Source organism: Cricetulus griseus, chromosome 3, assembly GCF_003668045.3.
Source record: "Cricetulus griseus strain 17A/GY chromosome 3, alternate assembly CriGri-PICRH-1.0, whole genome shotgun sequence".
Taxonomy (NCBI): Eukaryota; Metazoa; Chordata; class Mammalia; order Rodentia; family Cricetidae; genus Cricetulus; species Cricetulus griseus.
The window spans coordinates 74895446-74912450 of record NC_048596.1 but is presented as its reverse complement, the minus strand read 5'-3'; the positions used below and the strand labels follow the sequence as shown (position 1 = coordinate 74912450).

The following is a 17005-nucleotide window of genomic DNA, read 5'->3' as shown; positions in this document are numbered from 1 at the left end:
GTCCCTAGTAGGCCCGGGAGTGCAGCCATCTCTAACTGCCCTGATGAAAGACACATGGACAGAGATGCTCGGGCACTGAGGCTCTTATCTCCCCTGTGAAGCTAGAGTAGAGGAAGCAAGCCTTTCATACTCACTCCTTGGAGCGCTAGGGCACACTCCCTGCACCTGCCCTTCTCCACAGATGATCTTGTAGTTCCTTAGTGCTAGTTATCCAGTTCACATCCCTCCTGTGGGCCTGTGATCTCCTATCCAGCCTCTACCTCAGAGATACCCACCCCCCTGCCATGCATGGGGTATGTCTTTCTGTATATATGTTTCTCTTATTGGTTGATGAATAAAACACTGTTTGGCCAATGAGGCAGAAAGATAGGCAGGACTAGGAGATGAGGAGAATTCTGGGAAAGGTAGGCAGGGAGAGCTGACTAGAGTTGTCATATAGTTGACAAAGGAGAAACAGGTCCAGAACCTTCTCTGGTAAACCAAGACCACATGGAAATACATAGATTTATAGAAATGGGTTAATAATTAAGACAGAGCTAGCCAATAAGAAGCCCTAGCCATCAGCCAACAGTTTAATAATCAATGCAAGTCTTTGTATGCTTATTTGGGGCCTAAGTGGCTGTGGGACCTGGTGGGACAAGAAAGAACCTCCAGCAACACCCCTCCACACAGCCCTCTGACTCAACACCTGCAAAGCCTCGAGTCTTCTTGCCAAACTCTTCCACTGACTGTCAAACACACCTCTGAAGGCTCCTACAGAAGTTCTATGCAACCCCAAGTCTCCTCCCTCCCTGACCTTGCTTTAACATGTGTAATCGTGGAGGCACACTTACTAAATGCCAGCTAGCTAGTTCATGGTTCCACACACTGGCAACCCCCTCCAATGACCTATAGAACTCTTGTCACAGCTGGGGAAGTACCAGGCCTGTGTCACTGCACTGATGTTCTCTGCTAGAACCAATGGGTTGCCTCTTTCTTGAGTCTCATTCCCATTCCAACTTGTGATGTCTGGATCCCCTAAACAAAAAAGTTCTGTAGATGCAGCCTTGTTAGTGTCCCTGTGTGTGTGTGTGTGTGTGTGTGTGTGTGTGTGTCTGTCTGTCTGTCTGTCTGTCTGTCTGTCTGTCTGTCTGTCTGTGTACATGTGTGTGTGTGAATATGTGTGAATGTATGTGTATGAGTTTGCGTGTGAGTGTGTGAATGTGTGAGTGTGTGAGTGTGTGAATGTGTGTAAGAGAGTATGAATACATGTATGTGTATGAGTGTGTGTGTGAGAGAGGCAGTGTGTGTGTGTGTGTGTGTGTGTGTGTGTGTGTGTGTGTGTCAGGGTCTGGTCCCAGAGAAGCCCAATCTGAAGCACTCTGACGATGCCATCAAAAAGTTCTCAAATCCATGCTTCTCTGTGACACATTCAGACCACTACCATGTCACCTAAGAAAAAGGGACTTAATCAGCCTCCAAGCTGGCCTTCCTTCATCTAGCATCATCCTCTACCCCTGACCCTGAGCTCACTGCAGAGGCAGTGTGTATGGAGAGAGATGCAAGAGACCAAAGTAGAAAGATCAACAGAGACCTCCATCAGACGAGAAAGACAGTGGATCCAACAAAATAGGTAAATAGAAACAGATAGATAAATAGAAACATAGATGATAGATAGTAGATAAACAATGATAGATAAATGATAGATAGAAACATAGATGATAAAATAGATGATAAATAGAAATATAGGTGACAGATAAATAGAAGATAGATAAATGATGATAGATAGATAGATAGATAGATAGACAGACAGACAGACAGACAGACAGATAGACAGATAGGCAGGCAAGTAGGTACATAGAGACAGATGATGTGAATGAGGGGAACCCTGAGGGTAGAGCACTCGGGCTTTCGACTCAGCTCCCAGCACTCCTGGCCTTCTATCATGGTGACTCAGGTACAGATGGAAACCTCTAGAGCATCTCTAAAGATCTAAGAGGTATATGCTGACTAGCAAGGCTGTGTGACCTAGGGCAAGTTATTCTACCTCTCTTAATGTGCTCATCTGCTAATCTTCCTGCCAGTGGGAGTCAGGGTTTAGCAGGGTCATGAGATGAGGCCGGAAAAGCACCCATGTGGAGGTGGAGCAGGCAGAGAAAAGTAGCTCACTGAGATGTAACTGCCTCACCTACCACCAGTGGCTTGTTCTTTTCCAATGTGATACTTGTTCTTATGGCTGCTCTACATTCTTCTTAATATGTCCATCATCGTAAAGCATGTGAAATGAACGCACTTGAAGCTCACAAGCAAATCTGTCCCTTCCCTCCCTCAGCAGATCCCACCCGGGGCTAATCTCAAAGGCCGTTGGTGAAGTCAGGCCAGGCCTGGAGCTGCCAGCCTCAGCTTAGTCTGGGATGTGTGTCTAGGGGAGGATGCTGGTGCAGGGGTCCCAGCCCCGCCAGCCCAGCAAGCACTTACGGGTAGGGTATCTCTCGTGGCGGCAGGCGAGGCGGAAGTCTTCTTCTTCACTCACATCCCCCTTCTCAATCCTGGAAAGGAACAAAAGAAAACCCCAAAGCTGGAATGAGAGGGCAGGTGGAGCTGTGGGCACCCATGGCCCGAGGACCATGGTGCCCACTGTCAACACAGCTTTCCACCTGTGTTCACAGACTTTTACCCAGGCCCTGAGGGATGGGTGCCATGTTCCCATTTATGGATAAGAAACTGAGGCATTCAGGGGACAACTGAGACACAAAGCAATTGCTGAGCATCTGGGGAAAGAGGCTGGGAAGGGGGAGGGAGGGAAGGAGGTGGAGGAAGGGAGGCACACCACACACATACATAAGTAAAATAAAGTCCTGTTAGTAGGTTGGTTGTTGTCAGCCCTGGCTGGGCCCAGTGTGTCTCAATTTCGCTATTGCTAGAAGTTACCCATTTGCAGTTTTAAACCCCATGTGGGCTAGCCTCACACTTTCTCCTCATTTCCTCCCTCACTGTTTCCTTTCTCATACTGTGCCAGGTCCTGGGCTTTAGTTCTCAAAACAACTATAGAGTCGCATTAGTGGTTGCTATTATGAACATAGCAGAGACCACAGTGTGGTGGCCGCTATCACTAATACACCAATGACCATCAATGCGCCCACCAAACATATGGAAAATGAGGTTTGGGGTAGCTGGGAGTTACAGGGTCACACTGCCTTGTCACTGATGAACCGAGCTCCACAGTCCGTTCCCCCTGCCCCATGTCCCAGGTCTCCAGATATCCCCGTGTTGTCCTGCTGGAAGCAGACACTCAGCCCCGGAAGGCTGCAGAAGGATGGTCAAGCCCTCAGCCAGACCCACTTTAAGGCTTAACCCTTCAAGGTGCAAGCTCTGCTGTAGCCCTGCAGAGCCTGCAGATATGGGATTTCACCAGGGAATCTTCCAGAATGGAATGTGTGAGAGCAAATCATCAGGACGCTGAGGCAGAGAGATCGTGAGTTTGAAAGCAAGACACCGTCTCAATGAAGGTTAAGAGAAGGAAAAAGCAAAGCAACGTGGAAAGACATGGCACTGAGGCCCAGCAGGCTAGGCCTTGGCTCCCAGGTTGTCAGGTCAAGTGCCACTTCAGCCTCCAAGCCTCTGCTGTCCCCACACAGTGGCTTCCAACCCTGGCTGCCCATGGCCTCATCCCACCAGAAACATCCAGCTCTTGTTTGAAAACAACTGCAAATGTCATGAGGTGACCAATCTTTGATTTGAGTAGAAGCTTCCAGGGAAATACTTTGTTTTCTGTTCACGTTTTAAAAGATGGCAGGAGCTATTGCAAGAGACCCAGAAAGTACCCTGGAGAGCTGACAGGGCCTTGGTGGATGGCAGGTGGGACCAGGCACCTTGGATGTGACACATGCACCCTCCTGGACCCCAGGTTCTCCTGAATTGTGGCTCCACCTTGTTCTGGCTGCTTAGGTCTGCAATGTCCCTTGTCCTCTCTTCTGTTCCCTCATCTGGCGAGCAGGTGCATACAACCTGTTGCTTAAGGCTGTGGCCAGGACTGGACAAATTTGTCAATCTGTCCAGAACTTCCATCACCGCTTGCCCTCATAATTGCCACAGTTGTCACTATTCTTGTCATTGGCAGCACGCTCAGTGTCACTGTGAAGCTCCAGTTACACAGAGGTACCCCTTTGCCACATCAGCCCATGTGTTCCTCTTCCATTGCAGTTAGCTCTTTGCTGACATTTGCCTGGAGACTCTTGGGTTTCTCTTTGTCTTGTTTTGTTTTGTTTTGTTTTGTTTTGTTTTGTTTTGTTTTGAGGCAAGGTCTCATTACACAGACAGGCATTGAACTTGACTCCTCCTGCCTCGGGCCTCCTGAGTGCTAGGATGTCAGACGTGCTTTGCCTCGCTTGGCCAGATAGTCAGTCATGTTTTGAAGGAAGCAGAGGAAAGACTGAATTGTCAAGGCTCCTGCCTAGGGTCAGTGAACCCACAGGCGGCTGCAGCATAGCCTCATGCCCCGAAGCCACTGAGTTGCTCTACCTGGGCCCAAGAGTAATCACAGCGGAAGCTGAGAGCAGTGTTAATGATAAATCGCAAGGGGAACCTTGGCGGATTCCCTGGCAGATGAGGGTGACCAAGGGGTAGGGAATGACAAACATGCCAGGCAGACAGAGCTTAAGTGAAAAGTTTTATTAGAAAGGGAGGTGGGCGGGCGTTGATGGCGCACACCTTTAATCCCAGCACTCGGGAGGCAGAGGCAGGCAGATCTCTATGAGTTCGAGGCCAGCCTGGTCTCCAGAGCGAGTGCCAGGATAGGCTCCAAAGCTACACAGAGAAACCCTATCTCAAAAAACCAAAAAAATAAGGGAAGGGGGAGGAAAGGGGTAAAGAGACACAGAGACATAGAAAGGACAGAAGAGAAGAGACAGGAAAAGTTCTGTCTGCCCCAGGGGAACGGCAGGGAAAAGAGAGACGGTGGGAAAGAGAATGTAAGTGGCGAAGGTCTTTCTTTTAAAGAGGTCCTTTGCACCTGGGCTGACCAGGGTACTGCCTGAGTGCATTCTGCCAGGTGACAGGGGCAGGCCAGCATAATGCCTGCATCCTTACAAGTAGTACCCAGGAAGTGAAAGAGCCACAGGGGAGGGTGGTAGCACAGAGGTGCCCTGAGCTCCCCCACATCTGGCTCTCTGAGAGAAAAAAGTGCCAGAGCACAGTAGACCTCTGTGGGAGGAGTCTTCTCTAGATGCCGTATAGTCGAAATGGGCAGGGACCCAGCACCTGCTTCGCCTCACTCTCTCATGTTCTCTATTGCAGAGTCCCATCAGAGCCATCCTCAGAGCCAGCCTCCCTTCCCGGGCCCCAGGCCAGCTGTTTCCAGCCACTGTCTCCATCTGACTTTCTGTGCTTCTGACCCATCTGTGAGAAAGGCTTCTTTCCTCTCCATGTTCAGGGTGCTGTGAACTAAGTTTTACGGAGTCACCCTGTGCATGCATACCAGATGGGCTTGAACTTCCCAGCAACATCAGCTGAAGAGCCTGCACTGGCCTCCATGTCAGTTCTGTCACTCTGAAGATGTTGGCAAACGCTACTGGTCTACAGGCCACACTTTGAGTAGCCCCTGCCCGTCTGCTAGACCTTGCTGGCCACATCACCTCCTGGGATCTGGAGAGTAGCTACCTGCTCTGTTTCGCAGCCCCATGTTTCCCAAATTTAAAGACCACAGATGCCACCTGAAGATGTGATTATGCAGATTCTGAGAGACCAGTCTTGTGTGTAGGGCTAGATTATGCTTTTCTCACAGGCTCCATGGGAAGCCCACAGATTCCTGTTGATTCTCAGAACATCTGCTAAGCATGGGTCTTCTGGCTTTCCCATAGTGTAGGACCTGCAGGAGGGAAGTCGTGGTACAGGACTCTCCCCAGTGCATTCTCTCCCCAGCTGGTTGATCCTAGAAGAAGCTCAGGAGTTCAGGAAGTGGCTATTTCTTCCAGTTGTTCCTCCCACCCTTCCTCCACTTTTTCCCACCCTAAGGTTCACCTTCTGCTCTCTGTCTTCCCTTCCAGTGCTGCTGAAGAACAGCAGTGCCAATGATGCCATCCTTGGAGCAGTGTGAAGGTGCTGCAGTCTCCAGAGCATCATTCCTAAATCCCGGAGACCACACTCCTCCCAGGAATAGCAATTTCAGAGGACCCCAGCCAGGAGCAGTGCTCTGCAAGGGGCCCCTGGGAAGTCCCATCAAAGCCTCCTCAAAGATAGATGGGAAGACAGAGCCGGGACTCAGAAGTCACAGATCCGGGAGACAGCCTCAGAGGACAAAGAACACATTGATTTTAAATGATCAATTTAGGAAGGAATGAAGGATAGAATTAAAAGGAATAAAAGAAATAAATGACCCGTAGATAGTAAATTAAGATTCCATAACATTCCACCAAAAGGGCAGCTGCAAGAAAGGGGGAAATAGATGGTTTTAAAGGATGTTATTTTTCCACTTCTTCCCCTTTCTTTTGCATGATAGAATCATTTGAAATGTAGCAGGAGAGAGCAGTTCCCCACAGTGCTCACGCTCTGGCCTGGCCTTTAGGGGTGGTTAATTTTGTCCCCATTTCTGCAAAGAGGCCTGCAGACACCTTGTGAATGGCAAGGGTAGAAATACTCCCTGGAAGTACATGAAGTCTCCAGCATTAGTCCCATCAGAACACCAATCCTTCCGCCCCCTCCACTTTTGAAGTCTTCACAGGCTTCCTCACACCACAAGACCCCAAGGACAGTGTGATGACCTCCTGATTTGTAGCAGAAGACCCTTTCCCCTGGGGAAAGGGCACAGTCATCAAGCCAGGATGCCTATGGTATGAGCCTGTGCTCCTGCTTGAATGTTCAGAGCACAAGTGGGCCAGAGACACTGGGACAGGAAAAGAATTAGGCAGAACACATGGGACCTTCCCATGATGTCCTGGGGACCACAGACACTCCACTAGTGCTCTGGATGGAAAGGGAGGTCCATTATCCTGGTCTTATCAGGGCTGCAGAGCAATAGCTGCTGGGAGAATGGATTCTAGAGTCAAAACGTGGCCAGGAACAGGTGAGGGGATTGCTGGATTCACCCAGGTGAGTGTGAGGTGACTCAACCTTGCCTGAATGACCAAGGGTGGAGTTGGGAGGAGTAAACTACAGCTATCGACACCTACCTACCAGAGGCACACTGAGACCCCAGTGGATCCTGAAGTCCTGGGCTGTGCCAAATCCTAAACAATAGACCATTTTCCCTCTGTACACACCCATGAGGAAGTTAATTCACAAATCAGGCACAGCAAGAGATTAACAATAAGATTCGGGGGGAAAAATTAAGGATTTTTACTTTGAGACACAATCTTACTATGTAGCCCAGGCTAACCTTGAACTCACAATCTTCCTGCCTCCACCTCCCAAGTGTTGGAATTATAAGTTTGCACCTGGCTAAAATAAAAATACCTAGAACTACAAGAAGTAAGGAATAAAGAAAAGCTATTTAAAACTTGGTCCAGGTAGAGGCAGGTGGATCTCTCTGTGTCCAAGTGAGATGCTTTGCAGCCTTGGAGTGGGGTGGGTATTTAAAACTATGGTTTGCTGGATTTTGTAACTTTCCATATGTTTCTATGGGTCCCTGGAGCTGCAGAAGTGACATGGAGTTAAGGGGGGCTATGGTGGTTTAGTCACCAGGGAATAGAACTGTTTAGAAGGATCAGAAGGATTAGAAAGTGTGGCCTTGTTGGAGGAAGTGTGTGAGGGGGTGGGATTGGAGGTGTCACAAAGCTGACACCAGACCTAGTGTTTCTCTGTGTCTGCTGCCTATGGATCAGGATGTAGCTCTTAGTTACTGTCCTAGTACCATGCTCCCTGCCATGACAATAATGGACTAAGCCTCTGAAACTGTTAGCAAGCCCCAGTTCAATGCTTTCTTTTATAAGTGTTGCCTTGGTCATGGTGTCTCTTCACAGCAATACAAAGAGCAGTGACTAAGACAGAGGCCTAGTGTAGCTGTGGGGAGAATTCACTGTCTTGGGGTGAACTTGACCATTCCAGACAGGTGGTGGTGGTAGTGCTCACCTTTAACCCCAGCACTTGGGAGGCAATGAAAGGTGGATCTCCATGAGTTCAAGGTGAGCCTGGTCTATAGAGAGAGTTCCAGGACAGTCAGACTACCTAGAGAAACCCTTTCTCAAAAAAAACAAAAACAAAAACAAAAACAAAAAAAACTTTGACTGTTCCAGGCTTTTACCAGCTGGGACACCTACAAAAAGAGATGTGTAGCCAGGACAGAGAGACCAATAAACTGGACTGGGTTTGAAGGTCAAACATGGCTAGTGAGTTTGGCCATGTTGACAGAGGTAACTTCAAGAAGCCAAAGTAGGAAGTATAGCAGCAATGAGGAGGGGGCTACTGAGATGTAGGTGTCCTAGGCCATGTGGTCACTGAGGGAAGAAGAGGAGGGCTGAGCCTGGCCGAGCAAAGAAGAGAAGAGGGTAGGGAACAAGAAAGAAGACAGTCCCCACAGTGTCCACGCTCTGGTCTGACCTTTGTGCATGGTCAGTTTTGTCAAACTGTATCTCAAATTGTCCTACAAATACCTTACAAATGGAAAGGGCAGAAATCACTCCCTGAAAAGACCTCAGGAAGAGTAGGAGGGGGACTGTTGAGTGGGGCTGTCAGAAGGAGGGGCTACAGAACCAGAGCAGCAGCAGATCTCTGAAGCCAGGACTAGCCAATCATGCTAGAGTGTGTTGCACTGGCTGCTGAGAGCACCTTAGTGGGTCTAGGAGGGCCTGGGAGACAGACTGGTGTGGGTGGTGTCATGAGTGGGAAGTGAGATGGGAGAGAAGTCTTCCATGTGTCCTGGGAGCAGGCAGAAGAAGAACTGTGCTGGTGGAGTGGGCTCAGCACACCCTCTGGGACTGCTGAGATGTGTGGTCACTGGGCAGGCAGAGGAACCCTTCACCACCCAGGAATGACAATGTCCCTGCTGTGCTGGGCAACTTGCTTTGTGACCATCTGAGAAACTCAGTGAGAGATGACTTCAGGGGAAGGGCTTTCTGCAACTGTTTCTACTCCATGTGACACACAGAGAAAGGAGACTTACTCAATGTGGCCCACGTTGGAAAGAGGAGCTAACACAGAAAAACAACAACATACACACACAGGCACCCAGTTGCCCATGCACGAGCGCATGTGCGTGTGTGTGTGTGTGTGTGTGTGTGTGTGTGTGTGTGTGTGTGTGTGTGTACACACACACCCTAAAAATGTCTTCGAGGCCCTGACATGATGTTTGGCTTAACTAGAGGACGAGACATATGCATAACACAGCAGTCCTGGTCAAGGTGTGGTCTGATTAGCTGTCACAGACCCATCATTGTCTGGGCTCTGGTCTGCAAGGTCCCTCAGTGCGTGTGAAATGTCTCCTAGGAGACAAAGTGTTCCCTGGCTGCACAAGGCTTCAGCATGAGATTCCCAGGAAATTCCAATTCCTTGGGGTCCACTGTCTCAGTGAAAGGAGAAACACTGTCTCTCTTCAGAGTCCTGACTCTTCTGCTAGGATGGTTACAGGAATAGAAAACACCTTGAAGGATCCAAGTACCTCTTCCACAGGAGGGAGTATTATTCCCCCTGCACAGTGGGAGGTCTCAGAAGTTAGCAGTGAGCAAGAGAGGATACTCCTACTAAATTTGCAGCTCCTATCACCTAGTGACCAGGCTAAGAGGTAGGACACACCCACTTTCCAGCCAGACAACAGGACTGTGAAGCAACTTGGTAGGGGCACTCATGACTGGAAAATGCAGGGCCATCTATTTGTTTTCAGTGTGTGTGTGTGTGTGTGTGTGTGTGTGTGTGTTTCTGTGTGTCTGTGTGTGTGTGTCTGTGTGTGTGTGTGTCTGTGTTTGTGTGTTTGTGTGTGTGTATACACATATATGAAATATGAAAAAAAATATTTTTGAAACAGTGTCTCACTCTGCAGACCAAACTGGCCTTGAACTTACAGAGATCTGCCTGTCTCTGCCTCCCACATGCTAGAACAGAGACTAAGGCATCTGGCATCACACCCAGCTCTCTCCTTTTAAAATGCATTTATTCTTTTTAGACAAAGTCTCACTGAGTTGCCCTTGAACTTTCTCTGTAGCCAGGAAGGCTTTGAACTTGCCATCCTCACCCTCAGGAGTATCTGAGTTTACACTATGTGCCATCAGGGCCAGCTTGCAAACTCAATTCAAAGTCTGGTTCCATAAGGACTCAGGGCTCAGTGCAGGCACAGAGCAAGAAGTGTGTCTGCCCTGGGAACCCCCAGCTGACCTGCTGCTAATTAACAATACTTGCATTGCAGAGCCCTTGTGGCTCTAGGTGCTGGGACAGGCTGGAAAGCAAGAACAAGCTCCCTTCAGATGAAAAGGCTGGCGCACAGGCTGTGAGCAGAGGGAGAAGCATGTACTGTGAGTCATCGGGACCACAGAGAAGCGGCAGGGGAGCAGGTGGTGGGAGGCTACCTCGAGTGGGAGCTCTAGGCTCCTTGCTCCCCACGGCTACTGCACCCACAGGGAGGCAGGGTGCTTGTTCAACATGGCTGAGTTCTCTCCAGGGTCTGAACCCAACAGGTTTTCTTTTCTCTCATATGCCGTTAAACCAAATCTGAGCATTTAAGTATTCAGGAGAGCCCTGATCTGCAAATATTTGCCTACCTCCAGCAGCTCCCACCCACTCCCCAGGAGGCCAATTAAGACTCCCTCCTTGGGGACAGCAGGCAGCCTGACAGTGGGACTGCTGAATTCCAGAGGCTTCACAGACTTGGGATGGCAGCCCCCAGCTGGTGACATACCAGCCCCTTCCTGTAAGAATATGTGTTAACATGTGTGTAAGCACACACACACAGAGGAGGGGGGAGCACAATGTCTCAAAGCCTCCAGCCATTGAGAACTTGATTAACAGCCACTCACACTTTTGAAGGACTCTTGCAGAGAAAATTCCGAAAGGACCTGGGTGGCAGTGGGGGCCAAGTAGTAAGTGACAGCCCAAGCCCATCTGCCCAACAACTTCCCAGGGCAGTAGCTTGTCCCCAGACCTCAGGAGGATAGATAGAGTGGGGCACAGACTACTCTCCTAATGATGGCAATGGGGGTAGCAGGTGCTAGCGCCCTGCTGTGACCACCACATACCAGATGCTCATACTTCCCAACCTGCATGCACCTGCCTGCCCCTCACACTGTGGCTCCTCCACCTGGAGACCCCCTCATCACACCTCTCTGCTCTCTACCTGCCACACATTCATCATCAGGCCCAAAATTAAATGCCATGGTGGCTAAGTGACCTGGGATGGCACTAGCCAGCTGTGTAGCCTTGGGCAAATCACTGAAGATCTCTGTGCCTCAACTTGGCATCTGTAGAATGGAAACAACATTGTTACCCACACCTCCTAGAGATGCGGTGATAATCAATGGAGTCACATTTGGGGTGTTTCGGGTATATGGGTCATTAACCAAATCATCAGTGATCCATCTGAAACACTTTCCTGTCTTCATCACTGGGAGGGGTAGTTTCTGTGCACTCAGAGGCCCAACAAGGCCATTAGGAGAAGGGACAGGGACGCGCACGCACACACACACACACACACACACACACACACACACACACACACAGAGAGAGAGAGAGAGAGAGAGAGAGAGAGAGAGAGAGAGAGAGCCTTTGCATGCTGGGCCCTGAACCCCATATACCACAGGGGAACAAAACATCAGTATTTCCAGATGCCAAGGGCTCTGGAATCTCTCCTCATGTGCAGAAGACATAAGCCCAGAGCTGTTTGGTGCCCAGAGCCAAGTCACACAGAAGTGAAGGGACAGATCAGCCCATGACACCCTCTGCTTCCCATAAGTCCTCCTGTGTGTCTTGCTATTGGGGCTTCCTGTCCTGCTCTCAGCTTCCCTGCCCTGCAAAAACCATGCAACAAAGCCATGTGCTCTGAGCTGCTTGTAGGCAAAGAGCAGGGAAAAAAAAAAAAAAAGAGGGAAGAAAATAGAACAGAGCAGCAGAGCTGAAACATTCTCCTCGGAGGGAAGGGAAATCAAATTTGATGAACCAACCTCTGCATAATGTTAACTTATAAATGTGCAAAGTGATATTCTGCAATATGCTATGAAACACTCGTTGTGGGCCTGAGCAGTCCAGGGCTACAGGAACTGTGGCTTGATGAGAAGCTGCTGCCTGGGTGAGGTACACGTGGTCTGAGCTGCTCCTTGAGCAGTGCAGGGCGCAATTTCCCTAGGTGTACCATATCAAAGCGTGAGAAACAGTTGCAGTGTTAATGGAGTGCCGGGGGCTTTGGGCCATTCACCACTGCTCTAAGCACTGAGTACTGCCCCCACTCCCGTCCTGGCTACTGATGCCTAGGCTAGGACAAGCTCCTGACCATGCTGGGAGTGAATGGCCTCCTCCCTGCCAGGACACTGTGTCTGCACTCACAGAGGCTGGAACTAAATGCCACACAAGAGGGAGGCAGCATCCAGGCTTCTCAAGGATCACCAGATCACCAGGAAGACACCTCATGTGTTCCTACTAGGTTTCTGACACAATCCTAGGTGAGTGCCGTGAGTGGCACCAAGTGATGCTAGCACAAGTATGTGGGGCACACCTGCAGAGAAGTAACCAGAAAGAAGGGTGCGCTGGTGGGCACCCTAGAAGGAGCACAGCAATTGCAAAGCTCTGGGATAGGGAAGTCTTGGAGAGCCCATGGGAGAAAGGATGAGGCAGAGGCAGAGAAAGGTCTAGAATGATCAGAGAGGGACCCGTCCTCCACACCATGCTCTGTCTCTGCCTGGAAGTGCCTCATTGCCCAGTCTTCTTCCCTGTAGTCCTCCACATACCCCAAGGGCATGTCCCCAGGGTCACTCAGCCCCACCCACTTAAAGTATTGCTTTTACCTCAGTCTCCCCCTACCCCCACCCACTCCTCACCCTGTACCCAAGAATGGGGTACAGGACTCACCTGAAAGGTGGTTGTAAGAAACACAGGAGAAGAGAAAGGGGACAAGGAAGGAGGGAGGGATCAGAAAGCCTGCTTGTGGGCAGGCTCCCACTCAGGGCCCAGGTTCCACTGAGAGCAAGCTAGGTGCAGTTTCTTCTATGGGTAGGAGGCCCAGGCCTTTATCCACTTTCACCACTACTGAAAGCCTCTTGGACATTCTAGCAGGCATCATGCTCTTGAGAAGGCTGACTCCTGAGTCACAAAGTGCCCTTACCCTCAGAGTCCCCACATACCTATTAAGAGCCCCGCTCCCACCCCAGTCACACACAACGTCTGTGAGCACTGGGAAGACATTACCACGGTTTGAGAACACCTGTGTAGACACAAGCAGGTGCCTGGGTTTGATGTTAAGTCTGCTTCTTCCCAGTGAGCGGTCTGATCCTCAGAGACATGGTCAGCCTGAAAAGGTTCAAACTTTGAGCCGCATAGACCTGGGCCCGTGTCTTCCACTACTGTGTGGTTTTAAATTAGTGTCTTCACATCTCTGAGTCTCATTACCAAAGGAAGCAACAGTGCTCACTGGGAGGCCATGAGCATGCTGTTAGGTGCCTAGACATAGGACCTGGCCCAGCTATGTGAGACAGCCGTGTCTGGCTGGCTCTGTCTACTCCGCTTGGGAAGGTGGTGTGGGCTATGGAGAAGCTCAGTGGGAGAGTAGTACTAGCATACATGAGACCTTGGGTTCTACCCCAAGCACTGGGGAAAACAGGAGCACCCAAGGGCAAGTGCTGAGAGTGGAGACCCCAGGCCCAGATTTGCTCTTCTTAGACTCCAACAGCACAGAAGCTCAGCACCTCTGTCCTTGCCTCTGTTGTCACCAGCCGCTGCCAGCCCAGGAGGTGGACAGAGGAAGGCAGCACCAGCCACGCTGGGTGGGGCCCGCTTCCTAGCATGTAATGAGGGCAGGGCCTTTCATGGCCCGGAAGAGATTCCAGCAACTGAAGCCAGGCAAGCAGCACTAGATTGTAGCCAGCCCACAGGAGTAACTTTGGATGGAGTTGTTTCCTCTAGGAAATAAGAGGGAAGAACAAAGTAGACTCAGAACCACTGAACTGAGGAGAACAGGGGGTACCTCAAATACTGGGGTTCCCTAGCTGATGATCTGAAGGCCTTCAAAAGAACAGTTGAGAGGAGTCCAGCTAATGCTGTCTCAGGCTTTTAAAATCCTGATATCTATTCTCCACCCATGTCTGCCTATGGTGCCATGTATTACTCCTTCCACCACTCTAGCCATGTAACTCATCTACCCATCTGTCTATCTACTTATCCATCCATCCACCCACCCTCTCACCTAATAATCCAACCACTCAATCATCCATCTATTCATCCAACAACTTATCTATCCATCCATCCATCCATCCATCCATCCTCCCATTCACCCGCATATCTATCCAACACTTACCTATCTATTCACCCATCTACTCATCTATCAGCTCCCTTATCTACCCACCCATTCACTTATCTGTCTGTCCACATACTCATTCAATCATCTATTCATTTACCTACTATCCAGATCTTAACCATCCAACTGCCCATCTATCCATCCAAGCAGTTAGCTACCATCCATCCATCCATCCATCCATCTATCCATCCATCCATCCATCCATCCATCCATCCATCTGTCCAACAATCCATCCACTTATCTATCTAGCCACCAATCCACTATTTGTTGCCACCTATGTTGTTCCCAGATCACTTCTGAAGACTTACGTGATCAGGTTTTGTCCTTGACTTTGAGAAGTCACCAACTTCTGGTGACCATCACCAACCCTGCTGCTGGATCCTTTCACTCAGCACCATTACAGGGCCCAAAGAAGGAAGCCATCATAGTTCGGCCTTCTAATCGTAGCTGAAGTAGCCCAGAGCTGAACGGCTACCACTCACATGCTGTTCCTTTTTGAGTTCCCCATAATCTGTTCACATAAGTCTTAAGCAATTTTTTAAAGATTTATTTATTTATTTATTTATTTATTTATTTATTATGTCTACAGTGTTCTGCCTACGTGTATCCCTGAACACCAGAAGAGGGCACCAGATATCATTACCATGGGATTGCTGGGAATTGAATTCAGGACTCTGGAAAAGCAGCTTAGCCTCTTAACCTCTGAGCCATAACTCCAACCCAGTCCTAAGCAAGTTTATGCCCACAAAACATTAGATGTCCCAAAAATCCAAAGTCTACACTCTCTCTTACTCAGCTTGTCCCAGCTCCAAGATCACCTCAGGCAGGCCATTTGCTTCAGTCTTGAATGGGGCCTTTGGGCAGATCAGGCCCTGGGTTTCAGGTTCCTAGGACTTGCCAGAGGTGACCACATATGCACTGACCTCTCCCGGAAGTACTTGATGGCCTCGGGGTCTATGAAGGTCGGCTCCTCCCGGTAGCCCTGCTCAAAAACCTTGCGCTTGTGCCGGAACTCAATGACTGTCTTGGTGTAGGAGTTGAGCGTAGTGACAGACGCCGCCATGCAGCAGGTAAACGAACCCCAGGCCAAGCTGCCAAGAGACCAGGAGAGAGATGCCACAGTGAGGGTGGGCGGAGACAAGGAGCCTCATCTCTGCACCATTTATCTACCTAGCACAGCTACAAGGCCCTAAGACTTGGTTCCCACTCTACTTTAATCTGGGAGAATGACAGTGGTCTTCACATTGTGACAAAAACACATTACTAAGCCATTGCTGTGAGAGCAAGGAGAACCAGGGACAGCAATGACCATAGCGGTCCTGGTAAGATGAAGAAGTCCTGGCCAGAGAAGAACATTCTAGGAAGAAGGAACCGTAAACGCAAAGCTATGGAGGCATGAGGCAGCGGGCTGCATGAACACACTGCGGGAGGCAGGGGTGCTGGAATGGCTGTGGATACTGAAGCTGAGGCTGGAGAAGGCGGTGGGGCATGTTTACTTGAGGGTGAAGTTGAGTTTGCTCTTATATACCCCTGGGAAATATACTTGGCCTTTGTGCCATGCACTCCTCACATCCAGTCTGTGGACAGCATGGTTGCAGGAATTAACAACAGACTAGTGGCTGACACATGGAAGCACTCAGGAGAGGCTCGCCGTCACTGCTGTCGTTACCTGGACAGACATTCTTATTCCTGCTTCTCTAGGTCTCAGTCTGCAAGCTCTCCCTCTGGGAGATGAGGTTCTGATGTCCTGCTCGGCCATCTATTCTGTACCTTCCCTCCTGGAGCTGGACTGCTTGGCTGCTCTACCTGCTGAGTGCACTGAACTCATCCCAAAGCCAGGAAACCTACTCCAATTGCAGCCTTCATTTCTAGAAATGGCCTCCTGCCTGACTCCTCTCACTTGGACTGTATACTCATGTTTAGTGCCAGGAGTGGGAGCCCCTGGCTCCTGTTCCACGGACTGCTGATCTCTTCTGATCTCATTTCATGGGCTCCTCTCTGCTCTCCCAGCACCACCTACTACCTGAGAGCTCCAGGCTTTTATTTGCCCAGTCCCCTGTTATCAGAGCAGCCCTGCCTCCCTCTTAACAACAGCCTCAGCAAACCCCAGAAGGAAAGTAAAGGAAAAGTCTGTAGATTTGGCCTTTCTCAAATGGATCTTCAATAATCACTTATTTCCATTCATGCCTAACCCATTAATAGATTCCTCACATCTTTTGGAGCTAATTTAGGTCTTCTAGAAGCTCGGAGTATCTATAATAGACATTTTTAAGGTGATAGTCTCTCCAAGGACTTCCATGCCCATTAAAGTGTTCAATGTGCTTTACACACACACACACACACACACACACACACACACACAGAGAGAGAGAGAGAGAGAGACAGAGAGACAGAGAGACAGAGAGACAGAGAGACAGACAGAAAGAGACATAGGCAAATGGAGACAGAGAAAGACAGAGGAAATGAGAGAGGGTGGAAGAGAGGGAGGGAGGGACAGAGACAGAGACAGATAAGAGAGAGATTGTAGATAACTCGACTAGGGCTGTGGCCAAAGTTGATGCAATCAAGTGCTCTTTCCTAAGCAATGGAGCCAAAATGTCGGCTTAG

At 49.7% G+C, this 17005-nt stretch overlaps 1 protein-coding gene across 4 annotated transcripts in view; it reads right to left on the bottom strand.

The window, feature by feature from the left end:
• The window catches only part of Gsg1l (GSG1 like), a 191232-nt gene that overhangs the window by 9481 nt on the left and 164746 nt on the right, over positions 1-17005 (bottom strand). For 2 of the 4 annotated variants that reach the window (XM_027404694.2, XM_035441303.1), the window contains 2 exons: positions 15322-15489; positions 2458-2528 (listed from right to left, as the gene is read on the bottom strand). In XM_027404694.2, the coding sequence (XP_027260495.1) occupies positions 2458-2528; positions 15322-15489 (239 nt within the window). Of the gene's footprint in view, positions 1-2457; positions 2529-11303; positions 11358-15321; positions 15490-17005 lie in introns of all 4 variants that reach the window. The other 2 variants (XM_035441302.1, XM_035441304.1) reach the window with 2 other exon arrangements.